The sequence below is a fragment of the Furipterus horrens genome, unplaced genomic scaffold, assembly GCF_987537825.1.
Source record: "Furipterus horrens unplaced genomic scaffold, mFurHor1.1.pri manual_scaffold_6, whole genome shotgun sequence".
Lineage (NCBI taxonomy): Eukaryota > Metazoa > Chordata > Mammalia > Chiroptera > Furipteridae > Furipterus > Furipterus horrens.
Genome location: NW_028327176.1, coordinates 120,343,347 through 120,367,850, shown reverse-complemented (window position 1 = coordinate 120,367,850; position 24,504 = coordinate 120,343,347). Strand labels below are relative to the sequence as shown.

The 24,504-nt window shown below is 41.3% G+C and overlaps 1 protein-coding gene and 1 pseudogene across 1 annotated transcript in view; both read right to left on the bottom strand.

The window, feature by feature from the left end:
- CD109 (CD109 molecule) overlaps positions 1-24,504 on the bottom strand; it is a 133,986-nt gene that overhangs the window by 95,893 nt on the left and 13,589 nt on the right. The window contains exons 3-4 of the mRNA XM_090282669.1: positions 9,052-9,080; positions 5,549-5,779 (exon numbers count right to left, since the gene is read on the bottom strand). Coding sequence (XP_090138795.1) covers positions 5,549-5,779; positions 9,052-9,080 — 260 coding nt within the window. The remainder of the gene's footprint in view (positions 1-5,548; positions 5,780-9,051; positions 9,081-24,504) is intronic.
- Positions 11,162-22,530, bottom strand: LOC150007318 (rRNA N(6)-adenosine-methyltransferase METTL5 pseudogene; annotated as a pseudogene).

Below are 24,504 nucleotides of genomic sequence, written 5' to 3'. Positions count from 1 at the left end.
TTTGAACCAGCAATTCCATTACTGGGATTATATCCGAAAAATCCTGAAACACCAATTCAAAAGAACCTATGCACTCCAATGTTCATAGCAGCACTATTTACAATAGCCAAGTGCTGGAAACAACCTAAATGCCCATCTGTAGATGAGTGGATCAAAAAACTGTGGTACATTTACACAATGGAGTTCTATGTAGCAGAAAGAAAGAAGGAACTTCTACCATTTGCAACAACATGGATGGAACTAGAGAGAATTATGCTTAGCGAAATAAGCCAGGCAACGAAAGAAAAATACGTTATGCTGTCACCTATTACAGGAAACTAATGAACAACACAAACAAATGAGCAAAATTGAACCAGAGGTATGTAAACAAGGAGTAGACTAACAGTAACAAGGGGGGAGGGGGGAGGGAGAAAAGGGGGTAAGAAGGGGAAGTGTAAAATCAAAGAACATGTATAAATGACCCACAGACATGGGCAACTGAGTGGGGACTGAATGTGGGGGAAGGGAGGGGCAGGATACAGGGAAGCAAGAGGGGAAAAAAAAAAAAGAGAGAGACAACTGTAATGGAAAAACAAACAAAAAAATTTTTTTTAGTGGGGGAAAATGAAAATATGAAGAATGGAAATGCCAGTTCAGTGAATATTAGGACAAAGATTTTCCTTCACATTGTATATTTTTCTCCCTATTTGATCTCTCCAGAGTTTGGCATTCTAAACAAGTAAGTAATGACTTAAGTTTCTTTGCATGGACCTAATAAGACCAGTTGTTAATAGAGGTTCCTTTTTCTGAACAAGCCTTTGACTGGAATGTCAAGCCTAAAGGAGACATGCTTGGGCTCATGTTGTTACCAAAAAGCCCTAACGAACTGGGAATGACTTTCAAAGGTAATAAAAGCCCGCGAAATAAAAGGCCTGCTGCCATGGTTGGTTGTGCGGTCCACAGCAATCTCTCCAGGGAAGGAACGAAGGTTGTTTTCCTGAAAGATGGCTAGAAGGGACCTTAAGGCACAATGGAAAACCAGAAAGACTTGGAAAGGACAGGTGTGTACAGGCAAGGATGAATGCCAGGTATGTGGCCCAGCTTCTGTGCACTGAAGAGCAGACTGAGGGCCACCCTAAATGTTCCTTGGGTAAGTTCCAGCAAAACAGAACTAAAGATCATAAGTGATCATTTGCTGCTCTTGTTATGCTTATGCAAATGAACAGGATAAATTAAAAATGGACTTAATGTAGTCCCTTTAAAGACAAGGAGAGTAATCTTAGGGAGAAAAATCAGTATTCAAGGAAAATCACAATGATCAGTGGCAGACTGTAAAGTAGGGCAGCTAACCGTCTTAAAAGTTTCTTCTCATTTAAAAAATGGTTTCACTTGAAAATTAAACCATATCTGTGATATCACCAAAGAGATTCAAGTTGCAGGCAAGTAGAATGTCAAGTGCCTTGCAACTGTACGTCTTCCCAATAAGACAGTCTTACAGATTTAGAGACTTTTTTGTTGGTTATGTTACATAAATTAACATGTGTTTTCTGTTTTCAAAGGGCATAAGCCTATGACCGCATTACCTGAGTGATTGTCTGTACGCATAAGCCTCACTTAATCCTCTCTGCAGCGCTGCCTCCGGAGACTCAACAGTTTGGCTGAACTAAATGGCTGAGTTGGTGAAGAATGGGGTGGTCTGTGGGCTTCACTTTAAAACTGAATTCTCTTTTCTATCCTAATGGCTTGGACAGAAAGGGCCCAGAGGTCTGAGAGGGGGGAAACAGAAACTATTTCCCTCAGCCCAAACTAAATAAAATGGGCAAAAGGGTTTTGGACAGGAGAGATGTGCCTAGCACACCTTCCTCCAAAGAAGCCCTTTTTTTTTTTTTTTCTCCTAATGTGGAACATTGAAAAATTAATCCCTGCCTTTTGCCACCTAGTAGTTATGGATTGAATGATGCTTTTTAACCCTTTTTGCCAAATCTGTTGCCCCCAGAACACAACAAGGATGCCAGCCTGCTAAACCAAGCACGCCGTTGTCCGGAGACAGCCAACTGACCTGGAGTCTGCACGATCCTTCCCCATGTGGGAAGGCCACCCTCCCCTCCACACCCCCACTCTTATTAGGGATTTCTGGACCCAAGGCTAGGTAGGACGACGACCATGTCCAGCTTGAAGCAGCTAGAGGAGCTTGAGACCTTCGCCCATTGTCCTTTACAAGATTACAAAGGGTCTTAATATCTGAGAGGGAGGGATAGTTATTTTTTACGAACCATGGGTATGGACTTGGGGGGGGGATGCTGGGGGAGGGAGATACTGGGTGGAGGGGAGTAAAGGGGAAAAAATTGGAACTACTGTAACAGCATAATCAATAAAATATATTAAAAAAAAAAAAAAAAAAATGTGCACAGCGCCCCTGTCACAGCCAGAACAGCTGCATGAGGAGATGCGTGAAAACCAGCCTCTCGTGCCCTTCAAGTTACCTCTGGATGCCTCTGGATCTCCATCTGCTGCTTCTGTACAGCACAGTGCCAGCTGCCTGTGCCACTCTACCTTGAGCTGAACTCCCTGGCCAAAAAATGTGCTTCAAGGAGGGTTTCTGTCACTCCCTGGAGTCCTGGGTGATGCACACAGTGTCTCTCCAGCATGTAGAATTAGAGAAGTTGAATCACTTGAACAAGGTGGCACCCTCACCGAGCCAGGGATAAGCTTCTGGTTTAACCACTGCAGCTCCAGACCAGAATGTCAGGGCACAGTCAGGATATAACCCCATGCCAACACCTGTTCCCACATAAGGTCATTCACCTGTACCAGGAGTAAGAACTTCAAGAACAGAGGTCAAAGCTCTGTTGGAGGCTATCACAGTGTTGGAGGCACTTATTTCCATAGTGTTAGGCCAGACTGGCTGGAAGAGGCCAAAATTAGGGCAGATTTGAACATGCTTTCCCCACTGCTGAAAGGCCTCTGAAGTCCCTTTCTCTCCTAAGAAGATCAGTTACAGGGGCAGGAAAATGAATGAGACCCAATGATAAGAAAGGAAGACAGGGAGGGAGGGAGAGAAAGAGGAAAGAAGGGAGGGAAGAAGGAAATCACTGAACTCTCCTGAATATGCTGTTATGTTCAATATAGCTATATCCTATGTATTCCAGAGTCAGCCTCAGCCATCACATCCACTTCTCCATGTCAGCCTGCAGGTGGTGCTGTGTCAGGGAAATACAATTTCATCCAAGTCAAGGGGCTCTTTTTATATCAAGTCCCATTTTTTTATGGAAAGTTTTCCAAAAAACCAACTATTCCACACTGAATGACAGAAAATATTACCACCTGGTGAAGCCTGGCCCACATGACAGTTTTCAGTTGGTGTGGGCATTCGCATCAGTGCTATGACCTGGCCCCTGCCAGTTACAGGAGGGAGGCAGTAGACCTGAATTCTTATCCCAGCCTCACTGACTGCATGCAGGGAGCAGAGTACAGCCACCCACGGTCACTGGTCCCCAATACTTTGCATTCCAGGTGGAATGTTGTTCTAAATTTCACTCCCCTGAACAAGGGGGCTACATGTGGGCCAAGCCAGTACGATCCTCACAACCAGAGGTAGCAAAAGGAAGGTCTTTCTGCATGCTTCTGGGAAAACTGGATATGGCTGGCTAAGTTCAAAATTAGAGAAAAGAGTGCAAAGAATCCACAAGTCAAAGGTTTTAAAGGCAGATGTTAGAGCAGAATAGAGGCAAAATCATAAAAATGCACAGAGCAGCTGTCCAGAATCAGCAGGATTAGTTCTGGGTTAGTGTCGCAAACAGGCATTTTTTTATTCAGAGCCGACTTTTATTGATCTAAGGTAGAAGGAGGGAAATTGGGTATAAACAGCCAAAGATAAGCAGACATTTACTTCTAAATCCTCCATTTGGCCCATTGTTTCTGGAATATAGTAAATTCTCAGTATGTTGGATAAATGATAATAGATGGTACAAATGGTGTCCACAAAGCCCTGTTTAGAGAGTCACATAAATTTAGAAATGCTCTTCACTATGTCAGCCCACTTTATAGACACACCAATACATAGCAGAGGCAGAAATTCACAGAGCTGCCAACTCCGCAGTAATCCTAGTTTAATTCAATAAATATGTATTGAGCACCATGCCAACCAATGCAGTATTTGCTACAAACACACCATGGCTTAAAGTTACATGTACACCATGGCTTGCCTGATTTTTGTTTGCTTGTTTAATTAATAACAAAGAAACTAAAAACAGGGAGATACTGAATGAAAAGCCTGAATTTACCTCCCATCCTATGTTATTCACCAGAACACTGAGGGTAACCGATGTTCCAGACTGAGCGGTTCCTGGGACCAGGGACTTTCAGTTTTAAAATTAAGAGTGCCAGACAAATTGGGATGAGTTGGTTGCATTATTTCCATGTTATGATTTAATCTCTAGCATTCTCCTCAGCTTAAATGTAGAAACCACTTCCAGCTGGATCTCAATGTCTTCAACTTGGTTCTCACAGGAAAGCACTCAGTCTGCTAACCTTGCTGCCTCCAGATCATCAGAGTGTTCAAGCAGAGGAGGCCAAATGACTCCCAAAGGGGCTTCCTATACTAATAGCTAATGTTCAGTGAGCATTTACTATGGTGCCAGGCACAGTTCTATATGCTTTACTTGAATTATCTCACTTAATCCTCACAGATACTATTACACATTTTACAGATAAGGTAACTGAAGCTCAGAGAGGTTAATTAATTTCTTCAAGGTCACACAACTAGATCCATTCTTAGAGCAGACAGCCTTTTAAGATGTTATATCAGATTATATCATGCCTCTTCTTAGAATTCTCCAGTGAATTCTCCTTTCACTTGGAATAAAATCCAAAGTCCATATAATGGCCAACAAGACCTGTATGACCCCCTCCTCCAGCCCACCTATCCGTATCTCCTAAAATTTGTCCCCTCATTCCCTGGGCTCCAGCACTGTCAGCTTGTGGTTCTCCTAATGCATCTAACAAGCTCTCACCTCAGGGCCTTTGCATGTGCTGTTCCCTCTGTGTATATGAGCTCATTCTTTTATTTTCTTTAGGTTAGGGAAATAGAATTTTCCTAACAACCCTGTAGGAAATAGCAATCTCCACTCTCTACCTCTCTCTCACCCACACACACACACACACAAATATATACATATCTATCCATCCATATGTATATGTGTGTGTTTATTTATTGTCTGTCTCCCCACTGTCCACTGAAATATAAGTTCAATGTGAACAGGGACCTAATCTGTTGTCTTCACTACCTTAACCCAGTACCTGGAAGAGAAGTTCAATAAATAGTTAACAAATGAATAAACAATGGAGAAGTCAGGATTGGAACCCAAGCAGAACAACTTTAGAGCCCTTTTTTTTTTTTTTTGAGCCTGAACTGTTTAACTCAATGCTCTACCAGCTCCCTTCCTAGAGAGAGAATAATATGTTGGGAAGGAAAGTGTCCATGATGAATTCTAAGATAACATGTGCAAAACTTAAGTAAGCTTCAGTAAGATGGCTTAAACTCCTTGCTTCATATCTGTCTGGCACTTACCTTAATTAGAATGTTTAAAGAAGTTTTGTAAGGTTTAAAATCTGAGAAAAGTGTAACAATACGAAACTTCACTTCTTCCTTTGGCTTGTACAAGGGTTTGTCTGTTTGAATGAAGACAGTTATACTCTTGGTTTCAAACAATAAGCGTGTGCTATTCGAGAATAAAATCTCATCCTGTGCATGTCCAGTTACACGTAGCTCATAAATCTCATTTGCACTGTTCAGAGGTAGCTAGGAAAAAAGAGATCAGACACATCAAGGTTTCATTATTTTACCTCAAGAATGTTTTTAACTATAAGGAGAATAGAAGATGTAAATACATAGCATTATCACAAGTAATTATAATGTTGAAAATTTGCCCCTCCTAGGCACCGAAATTAAACAATTTGCTCTCCTTTTTTTAACATCCTGTCATTTGCTCTCCAATTAAATCACAGGGTTTCTGGAATGTGAGACACACCTCCCACAGTTCTCTGGCCGCTGCAGTCACCTTGTCATTTCCTATCCCAAGAGCAAAGTCTTCCTCACTAACAATCATTGTGGGTCAGAATATCTCCCAACCTTAAACAGTCTTTTCCATGCCTTGCCCTATCTGAGGCTGGCAGTCAGTGAAAGGCACATTTGCACAAGATTTGGGTTTTTGCTCTACGCTTTCAAGCTCTGTTCTAAGATGCGTTCTCTTCCTGCACCTTGTGCAGTACGTGTCGTGGTCCTGGTAAGGATGACACTGTTAACAGAAATCCCACCCACCAGCATTAACAGACCAGAAGCCACACTCAGCAGTTCGCATGTGCTGTGTCATTCACTTCACAACAATCCTTCTAATACAACTTTACAAACAGGGAAACTGAGGCTTGGAGGAGTAGGAGTTGCTACACGTCTCCAGCTGAGATTCAAAACCAAGAGGAGCTATGCTACATTTAAGATCTTTGTATGGTGGTTTTAAAGTATGTCCAGAAATTCTCTGACCCTCCTCCCTTGAAAGATGGAGCCTAATTCCCCAGATTTAGTGGCTTGTGATCAAGAATAGAATGAATCTGCATCACAAAAAGGGATAGTTTCTGCCTGGTTCTCTCTTCCTTTGATTCCTCGCTCTGACAAAAGTCAGACATCATATTCTGAGGACACTCAACAAGCCTGTAGAGAAGCCCACAGGGGGTGGGACTGAAGTCTCCCACCAACACCCACCACCACCCTGCCAGCTGTGTGGACTACTTTACAGAGGATCCAGCCCCAGTGAAGCCATCAGATGACCACAGCTCTAGTTGACATCTAGATTGCATCCTTGTGAGACCCCAAATCAGACCTGCCTGATTAGGTGGTTCCCAAATTCCTGACTCACAGAAACTGTGAGTAATAAAAGTTTACTGTTGCATTAACCCAAAGTTTTGGGATAATAAGTTACACAACAATAGATAACTAGCACACCTGACTTATAATTCATTTGCAGATTAATAAACCCAAGGTTCTGAAACTACATTCTGACTCCTTTTTGCAATTAAGTTTTATCCACAGAAAGCTCAGAGGAGATTTTCCAGTAATGGCAGCTATCAGAAAGCTAGGATTATGGGTAAGAATATGAAGGAAATGTAACAAACCACCAATAAAATGGTCAGCAGGAAATAAAAGTACTAATGTCTGCAATTTACTCAGAAATGCATTTAAAAAATAAGATGGACCCTGGCCAGGTATCTGAGTTAAGCCAGTTCTGTGGCACAAGATCATCAAAGCCCTAATGCCTTGGCTGGCTAACTCAGTTGGTTAGAGCATCATCCCAAAACACCAAGATGGTGGGTTTGAACTCATGTCAGGGCACACACAAGAATCAATCAATGAAGACATAAATAAGTGAAACAACAAATCAATGTTTCTCTCTGAAAGATCAGTTGTCTTATCAAAACTGAGATAACATGATAGTATTTCTCCTACTTTACTTCATTAATGGCAGTAGTTACTAAGAGCAATAGAAATTTCAAATCTGCAAAATAAAATTCAGAAATTTAAGATGATAGTTGCTATTAAAAATAATATTAGTAATTTTACTTAACATAAATATTAAAAGCATTTCTAATTTTATAACTCACTCACTCCCTTATTTTAAGTTGAATTTATTTACAAAGAAAGCAAAAGAAATTTTTTCTAGCACATTTTGTCCAAAAATAACCTTTATATTAAGCATCAATTATGTTTTTATTTACTCCTTATTAAAGGCTGACTGTAGTGTATCAAAAGTAGAAACAATGAGTAACCAGATGTTAAAAACACATTTGTTTCAATGAATTCAAATATTCATATTTTACAGCAAAATATTCATGAAGGCTCTTTGAAAGTTGGGTCTATTTTAATTGAAAACTCAAAAATGCAGAATCCTCTGTTTTTGCCACTGTTATTAAATTTTATGACTAAGTCTTTAAAATCATTTTACTAAAAAGGGATAAGTCCTAAATATAATCTCCAGTAAAGTTTTCAATAAATAGTTGCTATAGCTACATATAATAGAAATAGCATAATATTAAAGACACATATAGGATGATGGAGTTAGTATTTCATAGAGCTAAGACTTAAGAGAATAACAGTAGGCAATTTTCCAACAATGATAGGTCAAACAAGTACAGTTTATTCTAAAATTACTGGAATAAGCCCAAATGCCCTTATCCCATCTATACGCCTCCTCTTTTCAGCCTTTCTGCACTTCTGGCCTATGCAACTGCAGACTTCTTTGAGGAACGCAGATAGTTATTGTGCTTTAAGCTATGATTACTGAACTTATATCTCACCCCTTTCTGCTACAGCAATTATATTACACAAAATTTATTTCACTCTTCTCAGTGGAATGCTCTTTCAACAGTGTTGTATACACACGCACTGGTGGCACAGCACATTGACATCTCATTTCACCTCCAGGGTACCAATTATGAAATAGACAGTGTCTTATCCCCCTTTCCAGGGCCAGAACTAGGGTCAGGTGAGTGAGGCACTTGCCTCAGCTACAAAATTTAAGAGGGAGTCAAAAAACTCAGTAATCAAGATAAATAACATTATTTTAAGTAGTTTAAAATATCAAAAATATTGCAAATAATTAAAATATGAACAAAAAATTAAAATTTTAAACAAAGCAGGATTAGTATTACTGATGTTTCCTTTTGTCTCAGACACCAATATGGCTCAGCATGACTCTGCCCTTTTCCAGGACAAGGAAACTAAAGGATGGAGTGTTAATTACCTAAGACTGTAGGGCTCCTTAAGGCAGAGGCAGGATCAAACCAGCCCAGGTTCCTGTACTACTAGCCTGGGTCAGTTTCCCTCAGTGAAGTTCTCTATTTTATAGGAAAATCTCTGCTATGAGTTTGAAGGAATATTATTCTTAAATAGTCTGAAGGTGGAACTGAACTCAAGCCAAATTCACAAGGAATTTGAATTAATGCAAAAACCAATAAAACATTAATTTAGTTAATTGATGCAATGCACATTTCTGAGATAAAAAAACTTTAATGCATACTTACTGATGGAAGAATAAGTGTCTTGAAAGAGCCTAAAAGGAAAATTAGGGAGGGAAAAAAAAGAGTCATAATTTGAATCTGATGATACAACACAGAACTTGCAAGACTCCCCTATTACTCTTGGATATGGAGGAAATTGTAACTTATAGAATCATAAACTTATTTGGTCAAACTAAAAAAATTTTATTAATACTCAGAACACCTGAGAGATTATTACATATCCTTGTGCCAAAGAATTAAGGAAAACTGAGCCAGACTTAAAGGGCTATCAGTGGGTGAACACCCCCCAAAATTAATAAGTTCTACTTCTCTTTTTCCATTATTATTTTTGTTGTCATGGTTGCTGTTGTTCTCGTTGCTGTTTTAAGGTCATACACATCTGAGCAACACTTCAGACAGTGTACAGAAGGAATCTGAGGTTTATTGCTTATGTTCTCAGACCCTCGTGATAAGGGACAGAAAGGAAGGCATTAGTCACATTAGTGGAGAGCTGGGACTCATAACTGACTCATTAGTATTAGAGTGATGCAGACTTTTTTTCATGTAAAGTTTCTAAACATAGGACTGCAAATTCAACTCATGGCAATTTCTCATCAGATCCACTTATTTCAAGGGAAAAAGTGTTCCATGGTAAAATTAAGAGTACTTATCCAAAGTTGCCATTTAAGTAGCATGAATTCAGAGATGATGATAGACCCTCAGTTCCTTCATTCCTTGACTGAAGAGGTATTTATCAAGGGTACCACAATGAACAAGACAAACATGGTCCCTGTCCTCCTGGAGGCCATGTGTCTATCCTACTGGAACAGACAGGCACACAACCCAGTACAGAGCAAGGATTAAGCAAGTGGCCTCTGGTATCACACCACATTAGTTTTATCCTGAATCAGTTACCCACTACCCCTGTCCTTAACCAAGCTATCAAATCCTCCAGAGTCAGTTTTCCATCCATAAAATGAGGATGCTAACAATCATACCAATCTCATGAGGCAGTTGTAAGGAATAGGTATGTTAATGCTTGTAAAGTATATAGAAAAATGCCTGGCACACAGGAAACACTTGATAAATGTAAGCCATTATAGTGTTGAAACCTTGAAGAGTTAATCCACTGGTAATGTTAGTGTGCCTCTATAGAAGTGGTCTTCAAATGTTTGTGATGGAGCATTCAATCAATAAAATATTTAGTATTGTACACATGACCAATGTCAACTCAGATTTATAAAGATATACATGCACTTTCTCAAACAAAATATTATTTAAAAACCTTAATTTCTTAGTTTTGCTCAGTAAAATTATAGAAATAAAAGTTAGTAACTGTTCTACCTACATCTTACAAATGGGCTTACACACTTCCAGATGTGTATACACCCAATCTGAAGACCACTGCCCCCCCAACAGGCCTCAATGAAACACAAATATGTTTTCAGGAGTAGATAAGTACTTCAGCAAAACCATTTATCCTACTTAGCACAGATCAGTTTATACAATAACTGTCACCATAGAAAGCAAAGAGCAGGAGTCTTAAGTAACAGGTCATTGGACAAAAACTTTTTGAAAAGGTGAAGGAGGAAAAATTAAACAAGGGCTACTACAACAGGTAGGGCATGCAGCACAAAGGAGAGATCAAGGGAAAGTGCCCAGAGAAAATGATGCCAGGCTTGGGTTGTAGGATAAGGAGAATTTAGCCAGGTGATGAAGGAGAAGAAGAGTTTCCAGACACAGTAGCAGGAAATGCAAAGGACAGAAGTCAACATAAGTCTACCAAAGCGCAGATCTGCATGAGACAAGATCAGAGGTAGGAAGAGGATAGTAGAGATGAGGACCAGATCATGAGAGTCCTTTTAGACATGATTAGCTCTCTCCAGGATTGTCCCAGGTTACACTGTTAGCCTAGCATCATGGCTGAGCATTTTTGTTGGATCCTTTTTTTTAGCAAAATATTTATATGAGATGGCTGAAATTTTGTAATCATGCTTTGGAAATATTTCAACTTAAGGGAAAAAGCTTCTACTTACTAGTTTTTTTTGTGTGTGTGTGTTTTGTTTTGTTTTGTTTTGTTTTAGGAGACAAAGTTTTTATTCATTTGAGTTAGGTTTTCAGCCTTTGGAGGCTTTTAAAAAGAAAACCGAATTAGGTCCACTTCAATGTCCACTAATTTCTTTTTATGAAATTTGTATGATGCTGGCAGATCATATCTCAGCTCTACAATGAGGTCAATCTTGATTTTCCATTCTGCAGCTTTCTTTTAAATATGTCTTCTAGTCGAGGATTTGTGTAAAAAATATACTACTGCTCTTGCCATTTCCAAAGCAGTCTTCAGAAATGCCATATCTGTCCCTTTATTATTTTTGGTCCCAAAGGGAGGATTCATAAGTACTGTATCAAATGACTTGGTCGTCGTCGGCAGCCGTCCGTCTCGAGAGACGATGGTGTAGCTTCTTAAGAGTCTATCTGCACCGCCGAGAATGGCTGTGCAGTCCGACTCGGGAGTGACACGGTATCTGTCTCCTCCCGTGTTGAATCGACATCTTGCGATGACGCTGGAGTGTCCTCTCCAGTGAAGCTGAAGCTACAGAGCCTGGGCAGGGTGATATGGAGGGTCTGCTGTTGCCCATGCAGCAGACCCACCCCTCTCTTCGCAGCTGAAGGGTCCAAGGGAAAGACGGAGTCAATACAGCTTGGCTTCAGGTGCGCCGCAGGAGTTGCCGGTATTGACTACAACGTCAAACCGCCTTAGGGACTCCGGCTCCGGATTTTCTGTCGGGGTTTACTCCCTTAGCCTTTCCCCTGAAGAGGTATGCCGCAAGGCAGCGGAGGTTTTTTGGAGTCAGAGTTTTCCTTCTCTGATGTGCCCTGACTGGAAGATCGAACCAGCGACACTTAGCTCGCAGGCCGACGCTCAATCCACTGAGCCAAACCAGCCAGAGCAAATGACTTGGTAATGTCATTTGATAATGAGCACACATCACACTGAACCATGTCAACATTTGTTAACTCAAACTCTTCCACATTCCTATTAAATATTTCCAATGCATTTCATCTATGTCAAATCCAACACACAACCTGTGATATAAGGCCTGCTGGGATACTGTTCTAGATGTAGCGTGGGTTTTTAGAATCCATCTACTTGTTGCAGGCAACTCCAGTTCCGTAAGTCTTAATTTCTTTATTTTTTAAAAAAAGTGTGGGCTCTCAGGATTTACAGGCACTGGATCTGCAGAGAAATTTGTTTAACCTGAATTTCCCATACCCCCAATCCTTGCCTCCCCCCTATTTTTCAGCCCCGCTGGCCAAGGGTCTGGGCAGGGGATGAAGGACAAGAAGGACACACAGGCCTTGGCCATTTCTGCTGTCCTCCTTGAGCTAGCGGCAGAGGGAGTCCTCCACCAGTCTCTGACAAGCATGCCTCCAGGGTATCCCATGCCCATGGAGATTCTCAGACACCAACCACATCTCCAACCTGGATTTCATGCACAGGGTCAGGACATTTCAAGATGCTGCTCCCACCACAGCCAGGGCAGAAGCCTAGTTTTTATTTTTAATGATATATTGAGTTGGCCAAAAAGCCTGCTTAGTTTTTTCTGTAAAATAAGACACATATTTCACTTTCACCAATAACTTTATTGATTTGGATATTTTGAGTATGTTGGCTATTTCCCACATGGTATAATGTTGATTATTCTCAATTAATGTCTCAATTTGATCGCCATCAACTTCAACTGTTCTACCAAACTGTGGAGCATCCACAGCAAGAAATCTCCAGCTGGAAACTTCCCAAACTACTTTTGACACATACTACCACTCACAGCACCCTCTCCATACACTGCACAAATCATTTTTTTGTTGTTGCGTTTTTACCTTTCTTGAAATAATAAAGCATAATACACCAAAAACGTTGTGTATTTTTTCCACTATTAAAATAGCTACACAAAAATTCACCGATTTTTGTAAGTTTTTTTAAATGCACGTGAGTATGACAGCTGTCACAATACAGTATAACAATACTGTTTTGAATGAAGTTAAAGACTAGTAAGTGCTACTAGAGCCTTCTTATAGAAAATAACAAAGAAGTTTTTTGGCCAACCCAATAGACATATTCTACACTGAACCGAAGTGAAATTGAAAAGCCCTATGATATTGCAGCAACTAAACTTGGTGAAATATTCAAAAGAAACACAAACAGACAATATACTTGACAAGTTTTGTCTCATAAAAATATTTATCAAAAAGAGACATGGTACTCTGCAGGCAAAGAGACAGACAATGTGAAATGTTTGGGCTGAAATACTTAAACATTTCAATATGGAAATAAATTGAAATTGAGAATACCTGCCATAGAGCAGAATTTGCTCTGATCTTACCAGGTACCTCAGCACATGTGGAAAGCATATTTTCTCAATTAAAAATATTATGGGCACTGTAAACCAACAAAAAACAAGTGGAATTTGAAATTAAAAACAAAAAAATGAAATACTTAGGTATAAACCTGAAATAATATGTATAAGATCTATATGAGGAAAACTACAAAACTCTGATAAACAAAATCAAAGAAGAACTAAATAAATGAAGATATATTCCAGTTTCACAGATAGACTCAATATTGTCAAGTTGTCAGTTCTTCCCAACTTTATAGATTCAATAAAATCACAATCAAAATCCCAACAAGTTATTTTATAGACATTGACAAACTATTCTGAAGCTTCTATGGAGAGACAAAAGACCCAGCATATCCAACTCAATATTTCAGGAAAAAAACAACATTAGGAGAATGATGCTACCTGATGTAAAGACTTTTTATAGAGCTGCAGTAATAAAGAGAGTGTTGTATTGGAGGGGGGGGTGGACAAATAGATAAATGGAGGAAAATAGAAAGCCCAGAAATAGACTGTCCTCAATATAGTCAGTTGATCTTTAACAAAGCAGCAAAGGCAATAAAATGGAAAAAAGATAGTCTCTTCAACAAATGGTACTGGAACATCTGGACATCCACATGCAAGAAAAATTAATCTAGATACAGACTTTACACCCTTTACAAAATTTAACTCAAAATGGATCATAGACTTAAAGGTAAAATGCCATTAAAAGAAAAGAAGGAAACTTAAATGTATATTACTAAGTGAAAGAAGCCAATCTGAAAAGGCTGAAGTTGTAGAAGGCACAATGATGAAGATAATAAAAAGATGAACAGGTAGAGCACAGAGGATTTTTAGGGCAGTGGAAATACCTTGAATGTTATTATAATGATGGATTCATTATTATATGTTTGTCCAAACCCGTAGAATGTACAACACCAAGAGTGAACCCTAAAGAAAACTATGGATTTGGGGTGATTATGATGTTATGATGTCAATGTAGGTTCATCCTTAGTTAAAAATATATATATACCATTCTGGTGAGTAATGTTGATAATGGGGAAGCTATACATGTGTGGGGGCAGGGGTAATATAGGAAATCTGAAAAAAAATAAAATCATATTGTATGACTATATCTATATAGATATATAATGGTCAGACAACTTGAGCATTCAAACAAATAATGGATTATAACCTACTGAAAAAACAAGAAAATGTGAGTTTGTGCTGCTATATAATTAAGCAGAAGACTAACTGAGGGAGAAGAAAAGGTTCTTCTTTACCATAGAATTCCAACTAATAAATGTAGATGGAATCATAGAATTAAAAAATGTCACAACTATCATGGTAATAAATTATTCAGCCAATAATATTCTATCTTGTGTGTACAAACTGGTTGAATGAGATGAATGAGAAATAATAAACCACTGTTGTTTTAAGCCAATAAGTTTTGGAGTTGTTTCAGTCACAGTAACAGAAAACTGGAACACTTATGAGTTTTTTTTAAAAGGTTAACAAGCAAACCTCTAAAACTGCACAGTCCATTACAGTAGCCTCCACCCACATGTGACTATTGAGCAACTGAAATACAATGCCAATGTAAATACACCCCTTATTTCTAAGGCTAAAAACAACAAAAAAGAATGTAAACTATCTCAATAACTTTTGTAGTCATTACATGTTGAATTGATAATATCCATAAATTATTGGGTTAAATAAAATATATTATTAAAATTAACTTCATCTGTTTGATTTTACAATTTTAATGTGGTTACTAAAAATGTTACATCCCATAGGTGGTATCATTATACTTTTATTGGACAGTGCTGGTCTAGAGGATGGAAGACTTAAGGTTTTGCTCAAAAGCAATAAAATAACCAACAGCTCTGACTGCATATAATATTTTTAATTTTGTGAATACAATAACAATATAGATACTATTTAGAGTACTCTACAACCATCACATATATTGACTGGTTTAATCCTCACCATGATCCTATTGAGTATTATTACCCTTAACTTTCAAATGAGAACCCTATCACAGAGACATTAAGTGACTTGCCCAGGACCACAAAGAAAAGAAGTAAGGTAGCCCAGATTCTATTCCACACAGCTTGGCCCTTGAGTCGCATTTCTAAACCACTACCCTATACTGTCTCTCAGTACGAGAACTGCAGTTGTACTTTTGTTCTTTTATTCTTACCTTTGATTACTGTGGAAGTTCCACAGCCTGGAGAGCCTGCTGGTGTACGTTGATATCACCACTCTCTCAGTTACAGAGGCTCAAAATCATCTCAGATTCCTTTCTCCCCTCAAGTCTATGCCAGTGATCACCAGAATCTACGGTTTCTTCTTCCCTAATGTTTCTTCCAACCCTTAGATTTATACTATAATCACTGCAGCAGCGAAACTAATTTGAAAATAACTCATGTTATACAACAACATCTGAAAAGGATGAAAAGGATATATGAAAGCTAGAAAAGTTCCTAATTCATATCAGTTCTTCATACTACACAGTTATGATATATTTGAAGTTAATTTCAAGATCTGAAAAATCCCTCTTTAAAGCAAAGTAAACAATAACCACATCTGTCTAAGGTTGGGTTCCAACTATGAGGTGGCGATTAAAGTGCAAAAGGTTTTGTAGGGGGTGTCTTGGAATGGGCACCTGGAGAAGGGAAGTGAAGGAGACAGGACTAGGGACAGGGATGGGGAGAGAGAGAACTGCAGGCTCAAGAGACGCCCACAAGGGGCACTCAGGAGCAGCCATAACCCTTGGGAGTTGTCCTGAGTTGGCTGGACCCCCACCAAAGGAGGAGTACGGCTTGGGCAAGGCAGCACTCTTTAGCTGATGTAATCCCCAGAGGGTGCTGGCTCTGACAGCAACACTCCCAGAGGCTGAGGCAATGCGTCCATCCTCCCTCAAGGATTGTATCTGGGTGGTACAGCAGGGCATCCACCACTACAGCCCACACTGGAATAAAGCCAAAAAAATTAAACTGCAGTGAGCTGAGCCCCAACAAGCTTGCACCCTCAATTATTGAGAGTTGCTTATTTTTCATTACTGTAGAATAAATCACCAGGATTGACTCTTTTGTCAGGCGGGTGACTGAGGAAACAATATGCTTCCTTTCTATCATGGCCTGACACACAGCCTACCTCCCACCACTGGCAAATTTACAAAAACTAAGTAGGAGGAGGTGGAAGGACATAATTTATGTTTATCTATGTGACACCAAGCAAGGAGAAAGTAAAAAAACAGCTGTGAGTCTACAACCCAAATAAAGTAGTCTGATTAATTAGAGGGCAAGCATTTTAGCAATTCAAAACCACTACTCTGATTTGAAGTGCAGAAGATCCCATTCATAGAACTTTAATGCAGCCTTTTCTTTTTTTACAAGAGTGTTTGTTTGCTTTTTAAGTTACATTTTATTGACTATGCTATTATAGTTGTCCTAGTTTTCCCTCCTTTGCTCCCCTTTACCCAGCACCCCCTACTCCCTCAGGCAATCCCCACACTATTGTTCATGTCCATGGGTCATGTATATAAGTTCTTCGGCTACTCTATTTCCCATACTGTACTTTATATCCCCATGGCTATTCTGTAACTACCTGTCTGTACTTCTTAAATCCTTCACCTCTTCATTTATTCCCTTACATCCCCCACCCATCTGGCAAACATGAAAACCCTCTCCATACTCATGATTCTGCCTCTGTTCCTCTTGTTTGCTTAGTTTGTTTTTTAGATTTAATTCTTTTTTTTTAATAATTTGTTTATTTATTTATTTTTAGAGAGAGGGGAAAGGAGAAAGAGAGGGAGAGAAACATCACTGCGGTTGCCTCTCACTCGCGCCTCCAACTGGGGACCTGACGTGCAACCTAGTCATGTGCCCTGACTGGGAATCGAACCAGCGACACTTGGCTCACAGACTGACGCTCAATCCACTGAGTCACAGCAGCCAGGGCTTAGATTTAATTCTTGATAGATATGAATTTATTGCCATTTTAAAGTTCACAGTTTTTATCTTCTTTTTCTCATTTTAACATTTCATATAATAATGCTTTAGTGATGATTAACTCCTTTAGTTTTTTCTTGTCTGGGAAGCTCTCTTCCTGTGCTTCAATTATAAACTATAGCTTTGCTGGGTAAAGCAATCTTAGCTATATGTCCCTGCTTTTCATTACTTTGAATACTTCTTGCCAGTCCCTGCCTGAAAAATTACTTTTCAGAAATCAGCTGATAGTCTCATGGGAATTCCTATGTAGGTAACTAACTGCTTTTCTCTTGCTGCTTTTAAGATGCTCTCTTTATATTTAAACTTTGGCATTTTAATTATGCTGTGCCTTGGAGTGGTCCTCTTTGCATCCATCCTGTTTGGGACTCTGATTCCTGAACTCACATAGCTATTTCCTTTATCAAATAAAGAAACTTTTCTTTCATTATTTTTCAAATAGATTTCCAATTTCTTGCTCTTTCTCTTCACCTTCTGGCACCCCTATGACACAAATGTTGGAACACTTGAAGTTGTCCCAGAGGCTGCTTACACTACCTTTGTTTTTTGGGGTTCTTTTTTCTTCTGTTGTTATGGTTGGTTGTATTTTCCTTCCTTATAGTCTAAATCATTGATTTGATTCTTGGCTTTATTCAGGCAATTGCTGAATCCCTGTAAATTGTTCTTTATTTCAATTAGCCTATCCTTCATTTCTGACTGGATCTTTTTTAAGCTGTTGAGGTCCTCACTAAGTTCCTTGAGCATCCTTATAACCACTGTTTTGCACTCTGTAACTGATAGATTGCTTACCTCCCTTTTGTTTAGTTCTTTTTCTAGAGTTTTGATCTGTTCTTTCATTTCGGCTATAGTTTTTTGTGTCCTCAGTTTGGTAGCCTCCCTGTGTTTGTTTCCATGTATTAGGTAGAGCTTCTATGACTCCTTGCTTTGATAAAATGGCCTAGGGTAGTGGGTGTCTTGTAGGGTCCAGTGACATAGCCTCCCTTATCACCGAAGCTGGTACTCAAGAAGTGCCCTTTGTGTGGGCTGAGTACACCCTCCTCTTGTAGTTGAGCCTTAATTGCTGTTGGCAGGTCAATGGGAGGGACTTACCCAGGCCAGTGAGCAGCAAGGACAGGCTGTGACCACTGACCACCAACCTCTGCCCTCTGTGGAGGATCAGCTATGCAGGGGCAGGGTAGTGGTGCTCTGACGTGGTCTGCAGTTGTCCACTTGGTGCACAGGCTCTGGGGTCTCTCAGGGTGATACAGATAAGGTCAGCCCCCACTTGTGTTTTCCCCAGGGCCACCCTGCATGAGCTATATAGCACTGACATAGCTGCTACTTGTGCTGGGCTTGGAGATTCCCAGGTGAAGCTAAGCTGTGACTCTAGGCTGGCTGCTAATAGTACCAGGCCTGGATCATTTAGCAAGAGGTATGGAGGCTGGGGGCTCATTGAGCCTGGCTGTTGCTCTTTGAGAGGATTTAGGAAGTTGTGAAGCATGAACCAAGACCAGCCATTTATATGGAAAAGTCATGGTTAACAGTTTGGGTGGGCCTATAAGTTGGGTGGGACAGAGCCTCAGAGGATCTCTAAGGTGGGACAAATGGTATTAGCCAGGTTGATGGCTCTATGAATGGAGGGGCTCAGCAAAGGGACAATGGCCTCTGCCCACCTTTCTGTCTGAGAGAAAGATGTCCCTCAGCTCCTGCCTTGATTCCAGACACTTTACTTCCTCCCTGTATACCATGGGTGCCTTTCAAGCTGCTACCCCAGTACTGGAGCTCAGAAGCAGTGAGTCTGAGGAAGTTCTTGTATGGGTAAGGGAAGCTGCTTGAGACTCCGGAAGTTTATTCCATCGACTCAACCCCCACTGGTTTTTGCAGCCAGAAGTTATGGAGACGTATCTTCCTGGCACTAGAACCCTAGGCTGGAGGGGCCTGTTGTGGGGCTGCGACTCCTCACTCCCAAGATATCCCTCCTGAAATTTTATCTACCACACATGGATGTCAGCAGCCGTCCGTCTCGAGAGACGATGGTGTAGCTTCTTAAGGAGTCCATCTGCACCGCCGAGAATGGTTGTGCAGTCCGACTCGGGAGTGACACGGTATCTGTCTCCTCCCGTGTTGAATCGACATCTTGCGATGACGCTGCAGTGTCCTCTCCAGTGGAGCTGAAGCTACAGAGCCTGGGCAGGGTGATATGGGATGTGGGACCAGCCCATTCCTCATCTCCACCTCTGCTTTATTGTAGCTCTTACTAAAGTCAAAACTTTGACATGTTTTTGTCATTATCAAGAAATTGGAACAGGGGTTGACAACATGCCTGGGTCCCACTGCTCTGACACCTGATCAAGTCCATTCACAGACTCAGGAAAGACATAGCCAGAAACAGAAGCTGCCCCCAAAAGCTTATCCTTACTCAATTCAGAGAGTGACTCAAGGATAAATGATCTGATATAAGGCCTATGCACTGGTCTCATGAGTCCTTATTAAAAGGTCAACTTTCAGTACTTGACATTTTTTTAAATTTTCTTCCCTCTAAATTTACAAATGCAGCTTGGAATCTCCTAGGCACTAATTAAATTTTATTTGAAAGTTCTAACATTCTAGCAATAATTTACACCACCAAAACATAAAATTGGGGGTGGTGTAGTGGAAGTGTAGATGAGGAATAGTAATGTTTTTCCCTGCTGTTGCTAGGCTGAGTATTTACAAGTTGTTGTGAACATCTTTCTCGTTTGGCAAGGCTCCAGTCAGACATGGGAAATAGTCACCACCTCATGAAACCCTGCGTGGCAGTCTTTTAAATCACTGAGTAAAGATACACTTTGTTATGTAAAGTCCTTTTTGACCTTACTGTAGGTAACTTTGTAAAATCCAGATAATTTTTGTGTATAACCAGAGAAAGTCAATCTTAACACCCTTCAGATGCTTTCTCCTTCCCAACACCCCTAAGCCACTCAAAAGAAACCTTGTGTTCAGGCTTCACACTTGGCACAAGCCTGAGAGCTGGCCTTTTGATTTACAAATAGAGTCAATGCTATTTTTAAATTGTGTAATAAGCATACACAAAAACTAACCTTTCCTTAACTTTTTAAACACACTCTGTAACACCATATGCTGCTTCTTCTGACATCTGTGCTCAGAAAATAGCTCTGTAGAGAATCATTGAAAGGAGGAGGAGTGTGTAACTGGAAATCCACTAAGTCCAGAAATATCCTCTATGGAGAAAAAGATTTTCTACAATATATATTACTGACTTCTTAATTATTTCTGGCAACTCTCTGCTATTCAGTAATATACAGTTGTGGATTAAAAAGGGGCCACATACTAAACCTGGTAAGCTCAGGGGAGGCCTGTGTGGTGCCATGGCAGCCTTACAAACTCAGAGACCTAAAGTCACCACATAGTGAAAGGAGAGTTCAAGGGTTAAAAAAAAAATTTAGCCTTAGTTGATAGGCTTAAGTGACTAATGCATGTGGAAAGCTGTTAGTCCAGGAACTGAAAAGCATGACTCCAGGAGGTGACAAGCAATTCAACCTTTGCACTCTAGGAAGTCTGCAGTAATAGAGATGGTGTCTGAGCCCTTGCGTTCCAGGGAGGGAAGCTTCTGATGCAGATAAAGAATTGCTGATCAACAAATAAAGAAGTACTAGGAAAATCACAGCCAGACTGCAACTCTTATCCAATTAACCTTTTCCCCTAACCCCTTACCTACCCTTTCTTCTCCTTATAAAAAGGTAGGCTTGAAATGAGATGTTAAGATTGTTTTTGATGGTATATAACCCTCCATCTTTTCAGACAGCCAGCATCTGAATGAAGTGTCCATAAAAATTAAATCCCTTTCTCTACTTATTGATTCTGGTAGTGACAGGCAGGATGAATGCCAACCTTCCCAGTTTCAATAGGATGGTCTAGAATTAAAACTTTTTACCTAAAAGCAAACCATGGCAGGTAGTCCTGTCCTAGGCTAGTATCTTCCTTGACAATCTTTACTTTAACTGAGCCTGTCTATTGTCTTTCTGCATCTAAAATATCATGCCTTTGGAACGTCTGAGTAATCCCTTTTTCCAAACCCCTCAGAGCACAATCTCCTACCAGAGCACAAGACCACAGAACCCCTCATTGTTATATTGTTCCCCACATACCATCTCTATGTGCTATAAAGGTTAATTGTTAACTATCCTATTCTTACCAATTTAAAAGAAGTATTTTTTTCTTTTTGCTCTTTATCCAATCTCAGGGATTTCCCTGCTTTGCTTTCTCCCCCCTCCCTGATCTATCACCAATGAATCTCATGTAACCCCCTTATATCTTGCCCTTTGATTCTAATGTATAAAATAAGTGGTAGCCCTTGCTGGTGTGGCTCAGTTGGTTGGAGCACCGTCCCATAAACCAAAAGATCATGGGTTTGATTCCCTGTCAGGGCACATGCCTGGGTTGCAGGTTTGATCCCTGGTCAAGGAGCCTATCGAGAGGCAACCAAATGATGTTTCTCTCTCACATCAATGTTTCTCTCTCTCTCTCTCCCGCTTCCTCTATTTCTTTAAGATATTATTTATTTATTTTCAGGGAGAGGGGAAGAGAGGGAGAATAAGAGGGAGAGAAATATTGATTGGCTGCCTCTCGTATGAGCCCCGACCAGGACCAAACCCACAACTCAGGTATGTACTCTGACCAGGAATCTAACTGAGTGACCTTTCACTTTGAGGAACAATGCCCAACCAACTGAGATACACTGGTCATGGCTCTAAAATGTAATAAAAAATGTCCTCAAGTAAGGATTGAAAAAATGTCCTTAAGTGGGGATTAAAAAGAAATTAAAACAGCCATTTTCCAGAGCATTTTCTCAGTCCATTGAGGTTTTACTTCCTAGCAATGGTCAAGTAAACTCATAAAAATTGTCTACAGGTTTGAACATTTCTTACGTTGACAATAGGTGGCAAAATAAAAAGAACACTATTTCATGACATATGGAAATTATATGAACTCTGAATTCAAATGCCATAAATAAAGATCTGATGGTACACTAGCATACTTACTTGTGGTACGCTGTCTATGGCTGCTTTTACCACAAAGGCAAAGCTGACTAGCAGCCACAAAGACCATAGGCCACCCAAACCCACAATGTCTACCATTGGACCCTTATACACTTATAGAGCCGGAGTCCCTAAGGCGGTTTGACATTGTAGTCAACACCGGCAACTCCTGCGGCACACCTGAAGCCAAGCTGTATTGACTTTGTCTTTCCCTTGGACCCTTCAGCTGCGAAGAGAGGGGGGTTCTGCTGCATGGGCAACAGCAGACCCTCCATATCACCCTGCCCAGGCTCTGTAGCTTCAGTTTCACTTGAGAGGACACTCCAGCGTCATCGCAAGATGTCGACTCAACACGGGAGGAGACAGATACCGGTTATAAGCTAATCCGATTGGCGAAGGAAACGAGCGCCAGGGGTCTCCTCTGACGGTGGGAGAGGTCATCGCTCCTCACTGGACAGCTACCGTCTCGTCATGGCTCGCCTGCCTCACTGGGTGCGTGGGGATCAGAGAGGCGCCTCTCGAAAAGTGGGCCACAAAACACCCGCACCAGTTAATTCCAAGCAAACAACAAGAAAGAAGCCTCCGGCTCTTCACGTCGCTAGCTGGAACATCAGGACCATGTGCCCCGGACTTACTGCAGACCTTCCGTGGATCAAGGGTGCCAGGAAAACCGCTGTCATCGATAGGGAACTGGCACGACTAAACATCGACATTGCGGCTCTACAGGAGACCCGGTTGGCCGACAACGGAACTATCAGAGAAACCAACTACACCTTCTACTGGCAAGGGAAGTCTCCGGACCAACCAAGACAGCACGGTGTTGGGTTCGCTGTGAAGAACACGCTTGTTAACTCCATAGAGCCACCCACAGGAGGCACAGAGAGATTACTTACCCTCCGATTGTCAACAACTTTCGGCCCAGTCAGCATTCTTAGCGCGTATGCCCCAACCCTCTGCGCCACCACCGAAGAGAAAGAACAGTTCTACCATGCACTGGACGAAGCGTTATCCAAGATCCCCAGAAGTAACGCTCTCTATCTCCTTGGAGACTTCAACGCAAGAGTAGGAGCCGACCACATGGCCTGGCCCACCTGCCTCGGAAACTTTGGGAGAGGAAAGATCAATGAGAATGGTCAGCGACTGCTTGAGCTTTCGTGTCACCACGGCCTGTGCGTGACAAACACATTCTTCAAGTGCAAAGAGATCCACCAGGTGTCATGGAGGCACCCCCGCTCCCGTCATTGGCACCAGCTTGACCTCGTCATCACCAGAAGAACGGATATTGGCAGCACCCTCCTCACCCGCAGCTACCACAGTGCAGACTGCGACACGGACCATGCCCTCGTGGTAAGCAAGGTGCGCATAATGCCGAAGAGGTTGCACCACTCCAAGATGAAGGGTCGCCCACGCATCAACACCAGTTGTGCCAGCAACCCAGTTAAGACCCAGCAATTCATCAACAAGATGGAAGATGCACTCGGCGAGGGAGTGGCGGCAGATGACATTATCGAATCCAATTGGCCACGTCTCCGCGACGCCATATACAACTCCGCCATTATTGCTTACGGGAAGAAAGAGCGGAAGAACGCTGACTGGTACGAGGCTCACTGGGAAGAAATGGAACCCGTGATCGAGGCTAAGAGGAAGGCCCTACTGGCTTACAAGGTCACGCCCACTCCCAGTACACTTCAAGCTCTACGGGCTGCCAGGAACAAAGTCCAGAAGACCGCCCGCCACTGTGCCAACACCTATTGGCTAAACCTGTGCAGAAGCATTCAGGAAGCCGCCGATATAGGCAACGTACGAGGAATGTATGAGGGTATCAAGAAGGCAACAGGCCCAATCCCCTCCAAGATCGCCCCCCTTAAGTCCAAGACAGGTGAGGTCATCACTGACCAGGAACAGCAAATGCGGCGGTGGACCGAGCACTACCTCGAGCTGTACGCAACGAAGAACACTGTAACAGACACTGCTCTTAAAGCCATCCCAGACCTACCAGTCATGGAGGAGCTAGACACCCCACCTACTGCGGCAGAGCTCGGCAAAGCCATCGACCGCCTTGCTTGCGGGAAA